At 51.1% G+C, this 18,727-nt stretch overlaps 1 protein-coding gene across 5 annotated transcripts in view; it reads left to right on the forward strand.

Moving 5' to 3' along the window:
• Positions 1-18,727, forward strand: part of EIPR1 (EARP complex and GARP complex interacting protein 1) — an 85,369-nt gene that overhangs the window by 3,358 nt on the left and 63,284 nt on the right. The window contains exons 2-3 of one of the 5 annotated variants that reach the window (XM_082427061.1): positions 2,090-2,173; positions 10,973-11,105. The exons of 1 other annotated variant lie outside the window; for it this stretch is intronic. In XM_082427061.1, the coding sequence (XP_082283187.1) occupies positions 2,090-2,173; positions 10,973-11,105 (217 nt within the window). Of the gene's footprint in view, positions 1-2,086; positions 2,174-10,972; positions 11,106-18,727 lie in introns of those variants that run through there. 3 more of the 5 variants (XM_082427062.1, XM_082427066.1, XM_082427065.1) reach the window with 3 other exon arrangements.

An 18,727-nucleotide genomic window follows, 5' to 3' on the forward strand; every position in this document is an offset into this window, starting at 1 on the left:
TTTTCTCAAAGGGTGGAAGATTATTTTATAGGATGTACAATAACTGTGATCAAGTAGCCAGTGGATCTGCTGCTTCTAACCCAATGTACGAAGACACTGCATTTTAACAGTGACAAATTTAAGCACAAAGCCATCTTATAGCTTCATTCTATGGATTTGTTGTATCTTCAGATATTGCATACATTATTCGTTGGGGTTTCTGTCTTTGCGTCCTTCCAGCATTGGGTCTGGTTTTCAGTTCCTCCAGCTGTGTCGGCTCAGGTTCAGTTGTCTGGGGTTGTCTTGCCTTCCCTCTCGAGTCTTTTCTGGTTTTCTCCCTCGCTTTTGAAGAGGTGATTGCTCCATTGAGTTTCGTAGGTGAGTGTCCGTGTGTATAATCACGGGTTCTGGCTCTTCTGCGGCAGCATCCGCCTAATGCTTGCATCTTCTGACGCCTTTTCCCGTTGTCTCCTCCCCCTCCCCGGTCCCTCCTCGTGGTGCCCTTGCAGGGCTCCCGTGCTGGCGCCCAGATCATGTCTAGGGCTGAGCCGTTGCGTGCAGCGCGCTGTAGGCTCTGTAGGTGGAGGTGGGCCAGGCCCACGCCCAGGCCGACAGGAGTTCTTGCAGCTAAGGGCTTTGTTGAGTAAACCCCTTAGCTGCCATTTACCCCAAGGCCAAGGAGTCTGGCAGAGTCCGGCGTCCCCGCTGTGCGGCCTCCCACTCGGCCCCACGGAGCCCAGGCTGCTCCCGAGGAGATGCCAGCCCGTCCCCAGCCCTGCTCTTGTTCTTGCCCCAGCGTGTGCAGGGCACCTGTTTCTGCCACCCGCTCCGGGCGGTTCCTGGTGTTGCCCCCGCCTGTGTCTGGGGTGTCGCTGCCAGCGTCCTCTGCAGTGTTTTCTCTCAGCTGCGGCCTTCGCCGCCTGGAGGCTTTGTTCTCAGGGCGCGTTTGGATTACAGATGTTTCCGCGTTTCATTGAAGGCAGAGTTTGTGTTTGCGCTCTTCATTCTCCTTCCTGCTTTTGTATGGTTTCCCAGAGTCTGAGAAGAGAGGAGAGAAGCCTTCGCCTCTGAAAAGTGAGCTCCAGACCGGGCTGGGCGAGGTGTCCGGGGCAGGCGGCGGGCGGGCACAGGAGTGCCGTGGGCTCAGGTCACCTGAGATCCACTCCAGGGCTGAGGTGACCTGGAGCTCCAGGCTGAGCAGGTTCATCTCACACTAGTTCACCCTCGCGCCTGGCCTGTGACCGGGGTGGGGAGGGTCCCAGGCCTGTGACCGGGGTGGGGAGGGTCCCAGGCCTGTGACCGGGGTGGGGAGGGTCCCAGCCCTGTGACGGGGTGGGGAGGGTCCCAGGCCTGTGACCGGGGTGGGGAGGGTCCCAGGCCTGTGACCGGGGTGGGGAGGGTCCCAGGCCTGTGACCGGGGTGGGGAGGGTCCCAGCCCTGTGACCGGGGTGGGGAGGGTCCCAGCCCAAAGCCTCGGGGCTCTGCTGGCCCCTCCTCCCCCGAGGACCCTGCGCTCCGTTCGCCCGGCTCTGGGAGCCTGTAAGCAGCTCTCGTCAGCCTCACCGCTCTGCCGCCGGTGCCAAATGGACGAGGGCCTCCAGGTGAAAGTGGGTAGGAGGTCAGCCCTCCTCTAACTTCTCTCCTTTCCTGGAGCCTGCATTTCATGACTGTGGCAGCTTTCTGAAGCCTTGAAACAAACTCAGACTTTTTGGTTTAGTTTTTCCAGCTGGCTCTGCAGGAGGCTTGGCTTAAACCACCTGTTCTGCCATCACTGGGAGCCATTTTCTGCTCTGTTATTGAAGAATAATTTGTTCAACCAATCAATTACTGTTGAAAATAAATAATGGTTTTGTTAAAAAACACAATTTATATCTTTATCGCTTAATTTTTGTGCCCACTTACAATTGTTTCCAGATATACTTTGGAAGTGGAATTGTTGTGTCACAAAGTGTACAAGAGTTGAGGGCTCTTCGTGCATGGTTCTAAATTGCCTTGCAGGCGCTCTGTACCAGTTGCTACTCCATCAGCAGTAGAAGAGGCAACTGCCTTTCTAATCTGTCTGTTAGATCCACCTTCATACATGTGTGTGCATTTTCCTTCCCTCCTGCAGGCACGTGCTCTCACACCTCAAACGGCAGAAACAGATGCCATTCGGTTTCTGGTTGGGACGCAGTCTCTAAAATATGATAATCAGGTAACTATTTTTGACAAATGTATACATGTTAATTACTAAGCCTGTTCTTAGTTTTATAACCATTTCATTCTTGATTTTTCAAGCAACATTTGAGAAAATTAATGCCACACAAACAAAATAAACCTTTCATTGGGATTTACATAGCCAACTGTATGTGATGATTGAATTAAATAATTTAAACTTATTCTGTGTAGCATTACTGCCGTAGTTTCGTGTTTTGGTTTTGTGTATGTGTAGGATTCACCGTGTAAGTGGTTGAGAAGCAACGCAGGGTACGAGGTCAGCATCACCCCTTTGACCCCAGCCCGTGGTCGACTGCTCTGATGGCTCACAGCACTCTCTCTAGCTGAGCCTGGACGAGGCCATAATCCCATCGCAGCATAGAGTTCCAGGCTGTCGCTGCCAGTCGGTCCAGGGAGATATACAGGGTGTAACCCATGTGCTGTCCTGGCCACTATAGTGGAAAGGCTGTTGGATACTCACAAGGTTGAGGTTCAGTCCACGGCTTGACACAGAAGCGTGACCTTGAGCGAATGGATTAACCTTGCCAGGCTTCGTCTTCCTCATCCTCAACTAGAGGTAGGGCTGTCCACAGGTGCCGTGGATGTTGTGGAGATATGCACTGCCTTTGATCTTGGGGAAACGCACATCAGGCGGCGTCACGTGGTGCAGCCCCCATCCAGTTACTGTTGTCACTGGGGGGGGGAATGGTGTTAAAATCGCTGTCCAAGAGTATTCGGTGCCACATGGGGTGTGGTGAAATCCTCACTCTCCCATGCTGATGAGGGACTTTATGTTGGCATAGTCATTATGGCAGCTAATTTGATGGTATACACCTAGAGCTTCATAAATAAATGTTCATATCATTGAACACGTAATTCTTACACTCAAAACATCAAAAAAGCTTTATATACAAGGGATAATATCGTATTGGTGCATAGAATGGTGAAAACACGAGAAGCGATCACATCGTGCAGGTAGTAGGTTGGACCCTATGGCACTCCCATCCATGATGGCAGATTCCCATGATTAACCTGGCTGAGCCCGGCCACTGGGCATAGTGCTCACTCCCTGCACGCGTGAAAAGCTGAGTCTCCTCAGAAGCGTTACAACCTAAAAATTCTTAGGTGATTCTGTGAAATGTTAAGATTTGTGTATACTGTGTGATCACTATTGTGTAAAAAAAAAAAAAAGGTAGATTGTTTTGCAATATATACAAATATCGAATCATTCCATTGTACACCTGAAACTAATGTAGTGTTTTGTCAATTATACCTCTATAAAAAAAGTAGATAAAGTACAAAATTGAATCTCTGCATAGAATAAAGACTAGAAATAGGTCAAAAGGGCTCGAAATTTGAGCCATGGTTATCTTCAGGGAATGTGAATGTGATGTAAATTGTTTCTTTATAATTTCCAGTTTTCTGAACATGTGTGTATGTGTATGTGTTACTTTCCTCCTGGAAAATGTCGGATGGGAATGATTTATTTATAAAGACAGTTAGCGTGGCTGTCTCACAGGGCAAGAGGAAACCCCGTGACGGCACCGTGCAGCCTGGGGGAGAGGGGAAGGCTAACCAGGTGACAGCACAGGGAGCTGGTGACAGGAGGCACAGCTGCTTCCTCTGGGGATGGATGGGCGAAGTTTGTGATGGGGGAGGTGTTAGAGGCCTGGGGACAGAGCCAGGTGGACGACTAACTGCCTTTTTCTCATCTACTTGGGTTTCAATTCCACCCAGCTCCAGGCCTGTACCATTGACCTTCTTGGTAGAACATCAGTTTTTATTTTTTTATTTTTTGGCCGTGCCGCGCGGCTTTCAGGATGTTAGTTCCCCAACCAGTGATTGAACCCACGCCCTCAGTGGTGAACGCTCAGAGTCCTAACTACTGGACCACCAGGGGATTCCTGATCATCAGTTTTTAAACTTCTTAAGAAAAGAAAGAAATTGTTATTATTATTTAATGAGGGATGCTTATAAATTTTTTCTAGAAAATATTAAAAGCTGACAGAAACACGTGAATTAAAAACAAAATGAGGTAGTGTAAGGCATTAATAAGTTACATTGTACCTGGTTTTATCAGGCAAAACTGTACACCATTTGGTTATGATAGTAAGAAAGGATCAGCCCCAAATGACATAAAGTGCTTTAATCTTCCTGAAATCCTTTGTGAAGCAAGATAATCTCGGGGGCGGGCCCAAGCATCTGCATCGCTAACCAGTGTCAGGGAGCATCTCTTATGTGGCCCTGTCATAGCGGATTGTAATTATCTAAGCCAGAGGGGACATCAGCCTCCTGACAAACGTAGTTTACGGCTCCATATGCCTGTTTATCAAATGTACTCTCTACGGGAACAGTCCCGGCTTTTAGAATACGGGCCGTCGGTCTGTGGGCCTAGTGAAAGAAACATTTTCATATTAGATGAGAGACTTTGGTTCTTCTTAAAAATCAGTCTTAGAAATCCAACTTTCCAATGGTAAGGTCCAGAGAAGTTCGATAGTTAATGGTAACAAGTGCGTAACTCTTGGTAACCTCTGCCGCATCCTCCAGTGTGTAAGGCTCCTTGAGTGCTAGGTGCAGAGCCACTGTGTCCTCTGCCGGCTCTTTCCTTTCAAAGCCCTCCTTAAGCTGCTGATTCAGGCTTGTAGTCTCTGGCTTCAGTTATTTTTTTCTGGCCACGGTTGAATTAAAGGGCGGAGGCTGAGGTTTATAACTTTCTCTTACACTCTTCACCTGTGGTGGTCTTTTGGCTGTGAATCCAGATGATGGGAATGAAAGAGTGTTTCTGACCTGCTGGTGTTTCCTTTTCTGTTTCTGGGAAAGGTACGTGGCCTTGTTGGGACAGTCATTCATTCACTCACTCACTCATTCATTCATTTGCTCAGCAATGCTTATTTAGTGTGGTGACAGGACTCTGATTCCTCTCACTGTGTTACGTGTGAGACTCACAGAAGGAACAGATACATTTGTGCCCCGAGTTCAGCTTCCAATGATGCGGTGACATAGATGTGCAGATAATTGCAGTGACACTGAGGAGAGAGGTCCAGGCAGAGTGGCACGTGGCCGGAAGGACACCTATTTCTTCCTGGTGGCATCAGAGCCAGCGTCACAGAGAAGGGGGCGTCTGAGCTGAGGCCTTCAGGCTGTGATGAGTTGTGTCACTTGCCGGTGGGCCTGTGTTTTCATAGTACTTTGGCTCATTCCCGGGGAGGGAGCCCAGGGAGAAGGGAGAGGCGAGAGGGAGCAGGAGGGCCAGGCCGCGTGCGTGGACACCTGTGCCGCCGGAAACAGCCCTCACGCTCGGCGTGCAGGTTTCATCTCAAACATGCGTGCCTGTTCTGCTCATGTCACATGTGTGTTCCTCTCACACGTGACAGTGCTTCCCCTCACATATAGTATGTTTCCTCCCACACGTGACATGTGTTTCTCTCGTACGTGAGACACAGGTCTCGCATGTGATGTGCGTGGTTCCCTACATGTGTGCCACATGCTTCCTCCCACGTGTGACACGTGTTTCCAGAGGCACCTGCCCCCGGGAGAGGATGCCCTGTGGGAGGGGAGCGCAGCATCCCTATTTCCTTCTGTCTCCAGAGGAAGTCCGGTTGTCCCTCTGGTTTCCCACAGTGTTATTGTTATCACACCATTACCACCTGCGTTTTAAAATGGTGAGGGCCTTCTCGCTGACTGCCCCTGTCTCCTTTGCCCTGTCTCCCGCTTGCTTCCCTGCAGTGAGGGTGGACAGGGGCTTCCCCTCTGTGTCCCCTCCCGTCAGCGGTGTCGTGTGTGTCCCCGTCTGCAGTGCTGTGTGCTGTGTGTCTGTCATTCCCCTCCTTGGGACGTGCTCCCAGCCGCCTCCAGCCGTGAGCTGGTGAGAGAGAAAGATAATGATGGGGGTCCTGGCCTGTGAGCCACGGGGGACTGAGGGCCAGACAGGGAGTGCAGACGGGTGGTGTCCGCTGCGCCCTCAGTGGGCAGGGCGGGTGCTGTTGGCCCCAATTTCCAAACGGAGGGATCGGCTCTGAGCAGCCACGCTGTTTCTCCCGGGGGCCCTGCTGAAATGCGGCAGGAGGACCACTAAGCCCCCAGCTCCCCTCCCCCGCGTCCTCCTCGCTTGCACGTGCCGTGAACCGTAAAGCTCGGCTGGGCGAGGGCGCGTCCTGGACGCTTGCTGTGGCGCCTCCACGGCTGATGCCCCTGTGGGAGGAGGTGCCGCCCCTGCCCCGAAGCACCTGCAGTGCCAGCTGTGACAGTGACAGTGGCGTCACGTGACCTCAGCCCAGCTCTGAAGCCCCGCCCTCCGGAGCTCCGCCCTGCCTGGGGAGGGAGGGGTGGCTGGTAGGGTTTCTGGGCCCCGCCCCAGCTTTGCCTCAGGCCGTCAGCTCCTCGCTGGCAACCGTTAATCCCTAGAAAGCGCCCCTCACCTGAGTCAGTGCTGCTTAATTCAGCTCGGCTGTTTCTGGGAAGCTTTGAGGACCTGTCACGGTTGCCGGCCTTTCTCTGTCCCGAGAGCTGCTTTGTTTTCTGTGCCTTTGATTCTGCCCTGCCTGCGTTTGCAGCGGGACGGGCACTTCCGGGGTCTTCCCCTCCCTGAGCTCTCCTTTGTGACAAGGGGGGCTCTCCGGGGAGGCGGTGCTCCTCTGGTCCAGCGGGAAGCTCAGGCAGAGCCCGGGGCAGGGCGTTCGCATTGCAGGGGTTGGTTTGCTTCCGCGCCGTGCTTTCCCTGCAGAATCTCTCTGCGTGTTGCTTCTCCCCGATTTGTCGCGTAGGTGGGTGAGCGCCAGGGTGGCCGGCCCTCTCTCAGCAGTCACTGAGAAGGCCGACATCCCCCAGGGGCTGACAACACAGCTGCCTTCTTTCCCCGATGGCTCTTTTCCTTTGTAAGCTTTTTTTTTTTTTTTTTTAATGTGTCAGCTCCATTGTTCTGTATCTGTATTTTGACTGAGGACAGCTTTGCTCATGTGCCCCCTCTGCCTGCAGGTCCTGTCTTGGCCACCCTCAGAATCACCGGAGGCGTTTGTTAGAAGTTCAGGTTCCCAGCCCCACTGCAGACTGAGCCTCCATTTCTCCCCCTTCCCCCTCCTGCCCCTCCTCCTCCCCTCCCTCCCTTCCCCCCTCCTGTCTCCCCCCTCCCCCCGACCCCTCCCCATCCTTCCCCCTCCTTTAATGACTACAGGAACTTACTGCTCCTGTTAAGGAAGCATCAGGAAGAGCTGGGTTTCTGGTGAGGCTGGATCCAGGGCGGTTTCTGGAAGCGAGAAGGGAGGATCCTTAACCTTCCCCCGGAGGCGAGCTTTCGCTTTTTCCTTTCCAATTTTACCACATTTTTTTTTTTTTGTTTTTGAATTTTTAAGAGTTTACCTTGAGTTCAGTAGGAAAGGAAGCACACAGAGGGCAGCGGCCTGGAGTCACTTGCTCCGGTGACGGGTACTGTGGACAGGGACAGCTTTCTCAGCCCTGATTCTGCGGGAAGACGAGGGTGCTTGATTAAGATCATCTTTACAGGCTTCCTAATAAGTTTTATAACTCTGGCTTCTAAATTTTTATAGTGTCATCTGTGCCCTTAGCCCTGCACTGGTAAGTTCAACTTTAAAATTTTAATAATGGTAATTCAAAATACGTGACCTTGAGCTTCATTACAAGCTGTTGGAAGCATTTTAAAAGCTCAGCAATTGCGTAAAGAATTTAAAGTAACATTTACACACTACCCAGACAACCACACGTCTTCCCCACCCTCTGAGCCAACACTAAATGTTCTGTCTTTTGTGCCCCCATAATCTTTTGCACTCACCTTAATTATAGTGTTTTCTCCACTATAGTACTTGTTTTTGTAATTGGCCTGTAACTGCATATGTTTATGCAACAACATTTCTGTGTACGTTATGTGAGCTGGGCACAGGGTGGTGCCCTGAGAACAGGCAGTTAAGTTACAGTCTCTTTCTTCCGAATCAGGAGCTGCCTGCTACTCTTTTGCTGCCCTGCTGCAGTGCAAAGCCCAGTGTCGGGGAGGGTGGGGTATCCCGTGCCCCGACGGTGTGGAGGCTCTTAGCACAGGCTCTGGAATCCCGTTTCTTTTTTTTTTTTAAAAAGAGCTCCTGACTTATTTATTTATTTATATATTTTTTTTCTGTGTTGGGTCTTCGTTTCTGTGCGAGGGCTTTCTCTAGTTGTGGCGAGTGGGGGCCACTCTTCATCGCGGTGCGCGGGCCTCTCACTGTCACAGCCTCTCTTGTTGCAGAGCACAGACTCCAAACGCGCAGGCTCAGTAGTTGTGGCTCACGGGCCTAGTTGCTTCGCGGCATGTGGGATCCTCCCAGACCAGGGCTCGAACCCGTGTCCCCTGCATTGGCAGGCAGATTCTCAACTGCTGCGCCACCAGGGAAGCCCCTGGAATCCCGTTTCTAACCGAATGAACCGTGATACTCCAACTCTGTAAACCTCGGTTTCTTCCCCTGTAGTCGTGGCTAATAACGATAGGTTATCATATCATCACAGGGCTCTTTTTAGGATGAAAGGAACCAGTGTGTGTAAGATAGCTCGGTGCCTGTCGCATTTTGCATGTTAGTCATTATTCTTTTGATCCCTACTTGTTTGTGGTGATGATATCCTACCATTCTCTCCGAGCGCACCCGCATTACAACATCTCACGAAGATGTATCCTTTGGACCCGTCCATGAGCCTACTGTAGGTGAGGACGTGGAGGAATCCTAGGACTCCCAAGCTGAATGATGAAGGTTAAGGGCCACCGTATCAGAGTATCAGGCTAGGAGAGGTGGACCTGGGGGGTGTCTAGGGCAGAGGCTGACTTCTGTGTGCCTGAGCGTGTAAGGAACGAGCCCAGAGGAAGACCGGCTGGGATCACGTACTAGAGCCTGGTTGGACTCCGCGTGCTTCTGGTCTTCACAAGAAGGAAGAGCCTTCCCCAGATGGGAGCAGGTCCTCCAGAGGAGCGCAGAGTGCGGGCGCAGAGGTCAGAGGTCCGGCTCGCAGGGTGGCTCCCAGCCAGGAGCCGCAGGTGTGCAGGGGGCTGTGCGCTCACCTGGCACCTGGGTCCACAGAGCCAGTGGAGGAGGAGCCAGAGCGCTTGTGCTCCCCTGTGTGGTGGTCCCGATGCTTCAGGGCACTGCAGAGGGAGAGCTCTGGGGAGAGGAAGAATGGTACATTTAAGTGCCTCCTTTTTTAAGTGTTCATGGATTTTCTGATAAGGAGGAAAGGTGTCAAATACTTAAGAAAAAAATTTCCTGTTCACCCTAACAACACAAGAATTCTGCCTGATTTTGCGTATTGCCTTTTAGTCTGTGTTCACATATAACTTTTAGAATCTCCCTCCCCCAGAGAAGGGCGGGAGCTAGTGTGTGTGGCGTCCTCCACCAAGGTCAGCCCTGCACGACCCCTTGGTCCCAGCAATCCCAGGAGCTTTGTCCCTTCACCTTCATTGTATTCTCGGGAACACTGAGGCTCGGGGTCACACAGGCTGTAAGTGGGAATGGCGGGATTTGAATTCTACTCTGAGTCCAAAGAGACCCCTTAAGGCACCAGGGCTTGCTCTCACAAGAGGACACTGTTGAAAGGAAGCAGCCGAGAACAGAGTGAGAGGCGCTGAGCAAGTGCAGCGTGGAGATGCTTCGGGTGTCACGGAGACGTTTTTAAAATAGCATTTAATGTTTGTCTGACTGCAAAGTAGTGCATATTGATCATGAAAACTGTTAAAAATAACAACAAACCACAAAGAAGTAAAGGAAAAGCCGCTATAATCCCACCATCCAAAGGTAACTGGTCACTTTCTGGTTCTCTCATTCAGATGTGCTTGCTTTTTAACAGAAAGTGTGTGGTGCGTGTGTGCAGTTCTTTTACTGGTTCTTTTCCCCTTGGGTATATGTTACGGACCCTTTTCCCTGGCACTAAATAGTTTTTATAGTAGGATGGATGGCTTCATAGTATTATATTACAGGCAAGTACTACAGTTTATTTGAACAATTCCCTGTTGCCAGACATTTAGGTGGCTTCTAATTTTTCATTATGACAGTCGGTGCCACAGTGAACATTCTTGGATATGAATCTTTGTGCAGATCCATGATTACAAGTATAAATTTATTTTTAAAATGTTTGATTTTATTTTTCCCAGTGACTTGGCTGTTGATAAGAGAGTGAACGTGGACATGATTTCCATTCCTCTAAAAATTATCCAGAAAAGCATGGCGATAGCACGTGTAACTTTTCATTTAGTGGCTAAAATGTCATGTTATTATAATCAATGTTATATGATCAGAAGCGTTGACAGCTGTTGGCTTTGTTTTTAAGAAGAGGTTTAAGATGTGCTAACATGCAGTGCTTTCTCACCCCTTCCTGCCTCAGTTGTTTCAGACGTGAGTTGAATTGTGCCCACTACAGAGTGGGCAGAGCAGGGCTAAGACTGGGCCTCCTCAGGCAGCAGTGCCCTGCCCCGTGCACCTCCCACAGCTGTGCAGCAGGTCTGGGACTGTCTTGGCTGGGTGGCACCATCCTGGACGACTCTGGCCCTGGCACCAGCCATGGCCTAACCAAGCGAGGCGGGGACGCAGCTTTTGGTGTCTTGTCTCTTTAGGAGTTGATGTGGTGGGGGGCAGGGTTCTGTAGCTGCAAAACGTAACAATACTTTGTGGGGATTTCACACTTGTCTTAAGTGTATACTGTTAGTGTAGTAAGAATAACTGTTAAGTAAAGATGTGAAAGATGCATTTGATTATTCCTGTAGTCACTGTGTTCCGTGAAGGCATGTGGAAAGTGTGTGAGGTTCTGACATTCTCTTTCCTTGTGTTCGTAGGTCCACATCATAGACTTTGATGATGAGAATAACATTATAAATAAAAATGTGCTCCTCCATCAAGCGGGTGAGATCTGGCACATTAGTGCCAGCCCTGCAGACAAGGGAGTGCTGGCCACCTGCTACAACAAGAGTGAGTATCCCTAGGGGTCTGTGTGTGCCCGCTGTTGGGTCGGCCCGTGATTTATAAGATGTGCCAGTCAGGGAAGTGCTGCATGCACAGAGAAGTTGTGATACTGTGGGTAAACGTAGATTATACTAAGTGGTTATTGTAATCCAAAGCCTAAGAATTGAAGCTGGAATCATGGCTGTTCCAGGAGCGTTGACCCCGGGAAGCGGGAGTGATGTGCCCGAGGGTCTCCACGGGTGGAAGTAGCTGCCCTCATCCTTAATTAACTGCACCCTCAGGAGGGCAGCTGGACTTGCATCTTTCTCATCACCTATCAGTACGTGTGATAGCAGGACCAGTGAATCACAGCTTCTCGGTGCGCACGCGTGCTGTATGGTCACAATCCTTCATAGGCTTCTGCCCAGCCTACCGTCCGCCTTCCCATCTCTGGGACCTTTTAGCGTTTGTGTCAGTCCAAAGTCTATGGTGCTAAACTGGCCACATGACTTCCTTACTTGTTGTTACTCTGTTGTTGTCAGTAACTAGCATTCAGATTCTGGCTTTGGGAGGAAAGGAGAAAGGAAGCACAGAGATGTGGGCTTCCACACAGAGCGTCTAGAAACTGTTTGCTCTTGAGGAATCTTGGAATTGATTTTTGTTATAAATAACAATGTTTAAATTATGTCTGTTTATTGCAACATGCAACCCCCCCTGCAAATCAGTAGAAGTCTGCACTATGATAGATGCACGCATGCGCGTGCATGTGTGCACACACACACAAACACACACACTCTGGAATAAATATCACAGTGGCCTTGTAAATAACTACAGAGAATTGGATCAACTCACAACTTATGTTTATAAATGCAGGTGAGAAAATCTCCCTCCACACCTTTTTTTTCTCCTGCTGAGGAGGGGGGGTGAATAAAGCAGCATTAAATCCTTTTGCACAGCCTAAGTAGGTACTACTTGCAGGCAAAAAGCTTCTTGCAGAGTCATGTTCTCTGTCTTGAAAAATGATAGTGAATTTGCTGTAGGTTAAAGTAAACTAGATATTCAAACTCCTTTTCCAAGCAAGCCACACACCCATCTATCCGAGCTTATGTCTCTGTCATTGGAGGAGCAAGTGACAGATGTAGCTTGTCCCAGATTATCGATAGGGATCTATAACTGCTGTCCATCTGACTTTAGCCATCTCCTGGATTTTTGTGAAAATACGTTCTGAGAGTCCAGGTGCTGGCAGGGAAGCTGTATTAGTAGTAAGTTCTCTTCTGGAACTTATTCTATGTGGATGAAGATTACAAAAAAACCCTGTAGCTTTTCTTTCTGATAATTTTACAAGAAAATGCATCACCGTGGAAGCAGAACGAGGGCACGTGGGCGGGTGAGGCTGGCTCCGCGGGCCGCGCGGCCCAGGGCCGCGGTGAGCGTGCGCGGCGCCGAGCAGGTGGCTGGGCGGGCGTGGGACGTGGCCCTTTTGGAGGCTCAGTCACACAGCTGTGTAATCACTGCTCAGAAAACAGTTACGGATGGAATCGGCTGATTTAAGCTGAATTGAAAGACTGGTCTCCGGGATTTCAAAGGATGTGGTGAGTTTCTTTGGAGTGAGGGCGCTGAGATGTCCGAGCAGATGAGCAGGAGACCCAGGCCCAGGTGCCACGGGTGCTGAGCTAATCTCAGCGTTTGCGCCCTGAGCGGGGAGAGCGCCGGAGACCAGGGGGCGAAGGTGACCCCTCCCTGAGAGCCTCTCTGTAGCTCACGCGTAGTTAGTGAGGCCCAAGGCCACGGGACTGAACAGCTGGAAAGGGCTCTAGATGCTGATGGTCCAGTGATTTCTGCCAGATCGTCCCCACTTATTTTCCAGTGTTTCCCCGTTAAGGTGGAGCCGGGACAGCAGAGAGGAGAGGTGGCCCCACCAGGGATGGGCAGTGGGCCCTGCTTCCCAGCCGCTTCCCAGCTCTCCATCCTGACCACTCTGGTAGCCTCTGGCGATTTCGCCTGTAAAATGGGTGCAGTTCGACCCACACCATTATTTGGAAGCAAGGAGCGAGGAGGGCTCAGACTGGGTGTGTGAGGGTTTGGGGGGCCCTGGCGGCCCAGGTCCTCATGGGCATCTGGGAGGCCGCGTGTTCTGGGTGCCCGGCCTGGTCCCGCTGAGTCTCGCTGGGAGCGGTGGTGGCCCCGGCCTGGCACAGCCCGCAGGGTCCCTCAGGAGCACCTCAGCCCTGCTGCCCCTTCAGCCGTCTCACCACCACGGGAGCTCCTGAGTTTGGGGCACAGAACCTTCAGGCGTAGGTGCTGGGGTGCTCGAGGCCACAGGATCAACGTGCTGTCTCTCTCGAGCATCAAGTTTGTTTGCTTTTCTGTACTGAAACCATCATTTATAGCGTCCAGTGGGTGTTGTGGTTCGGAGGGGAATGCAGACTCGCCTGCATCTCCTGACCATCCGAGACTTGCAGGGGCCTTTCGGACAGCGCCCCAATCCCATTAGGCAGACGCGGGCCAGTCTGCAGGTTCCCGTGCAGGATGGGCCATCTGCCTGGCTTAGGCGTGGCCCGGGGAGGACAAGGCGGGGGCTCTGTTCTAAGCGGACGGAGGCCCCTAGTGTAGCAGGAAAGACTTGGCAGTGACACGGCCCTTCCCTGGCACCCCTCCGGGCGGGCAGCCTCCCAGGTCCTGGCACCGTCTCTTGCCTTCACCTCCCTGGCCAAGTCCAAAGGCCCCAGACGGATGGGCTGGTGTTCCTCTCCTTAGGCAGCGTCCTCTCACCTTGGCCTCCCCCTCCAGTTGGAGGATCCCCGCCTCTGTACCCGCCCAACCCGTGGAATGAGCCACGGCGGCGCCCTAGGCTCCAGTGGGGTCCTCTGAGGGGCCGGGTTGGGGCATCGGGGGAGCCCGGTGGTCCCAATGCCCTGGCTGGTGCAGTGAGCCGTTTCTTAGGCCTGGCCCTTCATCTCTGGCTCCGTGCCGTGCCCACGTGGGACGGTTCCGACTACGGGAGGGAAGCATGCCCTCTGATCACTGTAAGAGGTTATTTGTGGTCTTCAGTGGCTGGGGTTCCTCCTTCTCCTTTTAAACACCGAGAGGAGCCGAGGTATCACTTAGCCTGTCTGCCAATTTCTGGATCCCCGGAAGGAGCCAGAGGCTTTAATGATCTTGGTTTTCTGTTTTTGCTTTTGTTTTTTAGTTTTTTATTGGAGTATAGTTGATTTACAAAGTTGTGTTAGTTTCCGGTGTACAGCAAAGTGTTTCAGTTATCCATATATATATATATATATATCCTTTTTCATATTCTTTCCCATTATGGTTCATTGCAGGGTATGGAATACATTTCCCTGTGCTATACAGCAGGTCCTTGTTGTTTATCTATTTTATATATAGTAGTGTGTATATGTTAATCCCAAACTCCTAATTTATCTCCCCCCACACCTTTTCCCCTGTGGTAACCATAAGTTTTTTTCTGTGTCTGTGAGTCTATTTCTGTTTTGTAAATAAGTTCATTTGTATCATATTTTAGATTCTACATATAAGTGATATCATATGGTATTTGTCTTTCTCTGACTTACTTCACTTAGTATGATAATCTCTAGGTCCATCCATGTTGCTGCAAATGGCAGTATTTCATTCTTTTTATGGCTGAGTAGTATTCCATTGTATATATGTACCACATCTTCTTTACCCATTCATCTGTCGATGGACACTTAGGTTGCTTCCATGTCTTTGGCTGTTGTAAATAGTGCTGCTATGAACAGAGCGGTGCATGTATCTTTTCGAATTAGAGTTTTTTCCAGATGTGGCCATGAGTGGGATTGCTGGATCATATGGTAGCTCTGTTTTTAGTTTTTTAAGGAACCTCCATACTGTTCTCCATAGTGGCTGCACCAGTTTCCATTCCCACCAACAGTGCAGGAGGGCTCCCTTTTCTCCACACCGTCTCCAGCATTTGTTATTTGAAGACTTTTTAATGATGGCTATTCTGACTGGTGTAAGGTGGTACCTCATTGTAATTTCAATTTGCATTTTTCTAATAATTAGTGATTTTGAGCATCTTTTCATGTGCCTATTGGCCATCTGAATGTCTTCTTTGGAGAAATGTCTATTTAGAACCTCTGCCCGTTTTTTGATTGGGTTGTTTATTTTTTTGATATTGAGTTGTATGAGCTCTTTGTATATTTTGGAAATTAAGCCTTTGTCGGTCGCATCGTTTGCAAATATTTTCTCCCATTCCGTAGGTTGTCATTTTGTTTTGTTTATGGTTTCCTTTGCTGTGTAAAAGCTTATGTTTGATTAGGTCCCATTTGTTTACTTTTGCTTTTATTTCTGTTGCCTTGGGAGTCTGTAACAGTCTTGGTTTTAATGGATTTTGCCACTTTTGGTTTATAGACTTGGTCTGGTGAGTGATGACTTGCATTTAAGCTCATGACAGTCATTACAGCAGAACCGTCCCTGCTCCATCAGCAGCCGTGAGACTGGCAGTAGCTGCCGTGTGCGTTGCTGGCAATGGGTGTCAGACACTGCTTAAACACTTGGAGGAGGACCCGCTCATCAAGTTCCCATTTTATTGATGAAGAAACTGAGGCCTCAGAAGGCTGAGTGCCTTTCTCAAGGTCATGCGTCTGGTGGGGGCAGAGTTGGGATTTGAGCGTTGGATTCTGGTTCCGGGCGGTGCCCTTGACCGCCAGACAGCATCTGTTCGGTCGGAGTTCCACACATGAGAGGGCTGTTTAGAACCTGCTAATCCATCCTGAGGCCACGCCAACGTAGTACAAGTTTCTGGCTCTAGACATTCACTCCCATCTCATATTTTTAAATCATTATTTCTTGGAGTTTCTGTTGTGCTTAAGACATTGCGCTAAGAGCTGAGGGTGGGAAGGTGTGAGACTGAGTACCAGGCTCCGCGAGCCCCAGCACGTCCCACAGCGCAGGTGCAAGACGACGCTGACGGCAGCCCGTTCAGTGGGCGCAGCTGGAAGACCACGGTGCGGTCCTTTCCTCGAATGCATAGTCAGAAGTCTGTGCCCGTCCTGCAGCCTGGGCACCACGGAGGGCGGGGGGAGGGGGGAGGGGAACCGTGGCGGATTCAGAGCCCGACCCGGGCCTGGTCCCACCATGAGCTGCCTTGCGGCCGGTCTTTGGCCGTCTCCCATAAGTGAGGGTGGGATTCACTGCCGGCTCGCCTGTCAGTAATTGCCCGCGAGAACACGTAAGCTGTAAGAGGAACCAGTGCCCTCTGGGCTTGTATGATGACTCCCCAAAATGCGGCCCGGGGTGGCGTGGTGGGGCTTCGTTGGGGAGTGCGCTAGTGAGTGTGGCTTCTGGGCACCACGTCCCTCGGGTGATGTTGGGAGCCCTCGCGGCTCGCGTGTCACCGTTCCCGCCCTCCCAGACGCCACGTGTCACCCGAGCAGTGAGGTGCTAAGAGTCCCTGTAGCTGCCCGTCTAGGGGTCTCCGGTAGCAGCAGATCGGAATGCGGTTGTTTCTGTTTACAGCTGCAGTTTCCCATTGATCTCTGCATCAAATAAGAAAATGGCAGTTTTTGAGTTTAAATGGTTACTTTGTGAAAATAAGCGAAGGGAGGAAGTAGGTTTTCCCTGGAAAAGAACGACTTAAGGCCCCTCCTTATGAAACCATAATTCTGCAGTGAAATGGTTGAGGTTCCTAAGAAGAGCGGCGTGCCCGAGGAGCAGGGAGAGAAACTAGAATGCCCGACATCGTCGCGTGCTCTGCGGAGTGGAGGCGGCCGGGAAGCGCCCTGCCCCTCACGCCACCTGGTCTCTCCCCAGCACGCGGGCTGCGTGCCCCCAGCTGACGCCGACTGTGTGTTTTCTGTGCAGATGTGGAAAGACTGACGCCTTCTTTCAGGGTGTAGGTGCTCAGCTAGGCAAGGGGAGAGGTAAGTTTTCTCATGATCCCGGTGCCGAGGAAGAGCGTGTTGAAAAGAAGGAGGTCAGGAAATTCTCTGGGGGGAGCAGTCTCTTTGGGGAGCCCCGAGGAGCCCTGTGCCGGGTCGACCCCCGGCCCTGCAGACATGGCAGGTCCCGGCAGTGGCAGCTCGTCTTTCCTCCTCACACCAGGCCAAGAAGAACGGGCTTGGAAATGGAAGTGGTTTGTGCTCCATTTAACGCTTATAGATTTTGTGGGCTCTCGTTTTTGTGACTGACAAAAATAGAACTGATGGGCCTCTCTTCACTGGGATAGCTCTGCGCTGACCAGTGTCAGATGAAGATGATTTCACTGGGGGGTGGGAGCCCGGTGGGTCTGCAGTTGACTGTGTGCCGTGCGTGCAGGATGCGTGTGCTGCATGAACATGAGGGTGTGTATTTCGTCACATCCTCTTCGGTCTGGGGTTCAGGTAGATGTACTTCACTGGGGTCACTTTGTCTGGTGAGCGATCGGAAACCGGCCACGTGGAATATTGACCACAGAGGCTGTTGGTTGTGATTTTGGGGATCAAGTTACTGTTTCGTTCCAATGCTGTTTCCTTCAGGGTATGGATGTGATGAACTCTTTTTTGCCAAAAACTGCGCATGTCGTTGCTGCCTGTTCCCATGAACAGCTTATCTGTTAGTGATGAGTACGAGGTGGCCTGGCGAAGAGAAGCACCCTCTACCCACCTCCGGCTCATCTGCCTGCCCCTTGACTTCCCGCGAAGAGGAAGCAGAGCTTCTGGACGGCCTGGACTGAGGGGTGCAGGGGTGAGGTGCAGCCCAGCAGAGGGCCTGGCCGGCATCGGGTGCATGGGGAGTGGGCTCGCCCAGAAGACAGGTCGAGGCCCCCGGTCCACGGCTCACGGTGCTTACTGGGAAGCCGCGCACTGACGGTGGCTCTCACCGGCACTGTTACTGTTTTACCCACGAGGAAATGTGCTGGTGATGTTGACCATGACACCTGCCATTTAATGCTAAGCGCCAGGCACTGGCCCAAGTGCTTTATGTGAACTATCTGGTTTTCTATTATTAGAATTTCTTCCAGTTTGTTGAGATATCGTTGACATATAACATCGTGTTAGTGTCAGGTGTACAATGTAACGATTTGATACCCCTAAGGTTAAACATATAACATCGTGTTAGTGTCAGGTGTACAAGGTAATGATTTGATACCCGTACGGTTAAACGCTCTCGGCGACTTTCAAATGTACAACACAGTATTGTTAACTGTAGTTGCTGCGCCGTACATTACATGCCCAGGACCCATTTATCTTGCAGCTTGAGGTTTGTACCTTTTGACCCTCTTCACCCAATTCTCCCACCCACATCCCCACCTTTGGTGACCACCCATCTGTTCTCTGTATTTGTGAGCTCGTTTTCTTTTTTTTTCCAGATCCCACATACATGTGAGATCTTTCTCCGTCGGACTCATTTCACTTAGCATGGCGCCCTGCAGGTCCATCCACGGTGTCGCTGGTGAGGATGTCCTTCTCTTCACAGCTGAATGATACTCCGCTGTGTGTACTCACCACATCTCCTTTGTCCATTCACCCATCGGTGGGTGCTTGGGTTGCTTCTGCATCCTGGCTATCGTGGGTAGCTCTGCAGTGAGCACGGGGTGCGCCAGCTATCTAGTTTTTCGTTTAATCCTGCTTTATGTGCACTTTCCCAGTGAGGACTTGGTTGCAGTGATTTACAGGCTGGTGGTCCTGTTAGCA

Source organism: Balaenoptera physalus (genome assembly GCF_965194825.1).
Source record: "Balaenoptera physalus genome assembly, chromosome: 15".
Taxonomy (NCBI): domain Eukaryota; kingdom Metazoa; phylum Chordata; class Mammalia; order Artiodactyla; family Balaenopteridae; genus Balaenoptera; species Balaenoptera physalus.